The sequence below is a fragment of the Octopus bimaculoides genome, chromosome 28 (genome assembly GCF_001194135.2).
Source record: "Octopus bimaculoides isolate UCB-OBI-ISO-001 chromosome 28, ASM119413v2, whole genome shotgun sequence".
In the NCBI taxonomy this organism is placed as follows: domain Eukaryota; kingdom Metazoa; phylum Mollusca; class Cephalopoda; order Octopoda; family Octopodidae; genus Octopus; species Octopus bimaculoides.
In genome coordinates this window covers 273,605-274,740 of record NC_069008.1, presented here as the reverse complement: position 1 = coordinate 274,740, position 1,136 = coordinate 273,605, and the positions used below count along the sequence as shown (strand labels likewise).

At 41.5% G+C, this 1,136-nt stretch overlaps 1 protein-coding gene across 1 annotated transcript in view; it reads right to left on the bottom strand.

Annotated features, from left to right (window-relative positions):
* Window positions 1-1,136, bottom strand: part of LOC106873333 (peptidylprolyl isomerase domain and WD repeat-containing protein 1) — a 29,708-nt gene that overhangs the window by 18,478 nt on the left and 10,094 nt on the right. Inside the window, exon 3 of the mRNA XM_014920658.2 lies at window positions 312-414. Within this exon, the coding sequence (XP_014776144.1) occupies window positions 312-414 (103 nt within the window). The remainder of the gene's footprint in view (window positions 1-311; window positions 415-1,136) is intronic.

Here is a 1,136-nt window from a genome sequence, read left to right as displayed (position 1 = left end):
TATATATATATATATATATATATATATATATATATATATGTATGTATGTGTGTATGTATGTATGTGTGTGTGTGTGTATGTTTTAATATTTCACATACTTTTGGACAGGATTTTCTGTAACTGATATGGCCAGTAGAGGAATGACATATTTTGTCATCTCTGCAAGACTGGCCCCAGCGCTCCTGGCCAACTGACACTTTTTACAAGATGATGAGGTGGACATGGATAGAAGGTCTTACTGGATCAAGGTTAAACTTCAGGTTAAACAACTGTGACAAAAACAATAAGCAGAAAGTGCAAACTGTCCTTACTTGGTGACTGTGATGTGCGCAATTACATCGCGGTGCATGTAGCTGTATTCATAAGTTTCAGCCGAAGGGAGGTTATCCAGGTACACCTGTTCATATTCCAGCACTGAAATATAATTAGACAAAAATTAATACACAAACAGCAACAATCAGAAATAATGATTGTTTCTAATATAAATGAAAGGCCAGGAATTTTGAGGGGAAGGGAATGGTTGTTAATATCAATACCAGTTTTTGAAATCGTACCTTTATCTGCCCTCAAAGGATAAAAGGGTAAAGCTGACTTTAGTATGATTTGAACTCAGCACAACTAAATACTGCCGTATGTTTGGCTCGGCCCTCTACTGATTCTACCAATCCAACCAACCCTACTGCTTTTAATAACTGTTCGAAACTATGCACCCCCCCAGTACTTCACTCGTACTTTACCAGCCCCAGAATGATGCAAGAGAACACAGAGCCACATGTGAAAAGCTGGAACAAATGCTGCAAGACACTCACCCAATGGTCAGAGGATTCACCCAGTTTCCCATCATCATCATCGTTTAATATCTGCCTTCCATGCTGGCATGGGTGGGATGGTTTTGACAGGAGCCAGCCAGGCAGGGGTCGGCACCAGATTTGTGTGACTGTTTTGGCAGGATTTTTGCACCTGGATGTCCTTCCTAACACCAGCCCCTCAGCAGAGTGGACTCAGTGCTTTTTACACGGCTCAAGCAGAGGAGTGGTCAGTTTTGATATCTTCATAACAATGACTTTCAAATTTTAACACAAGGCCAGCAACTGTGAGGGGACGTGGAGAGTCAATTGCATCCCCCACCCCAGACT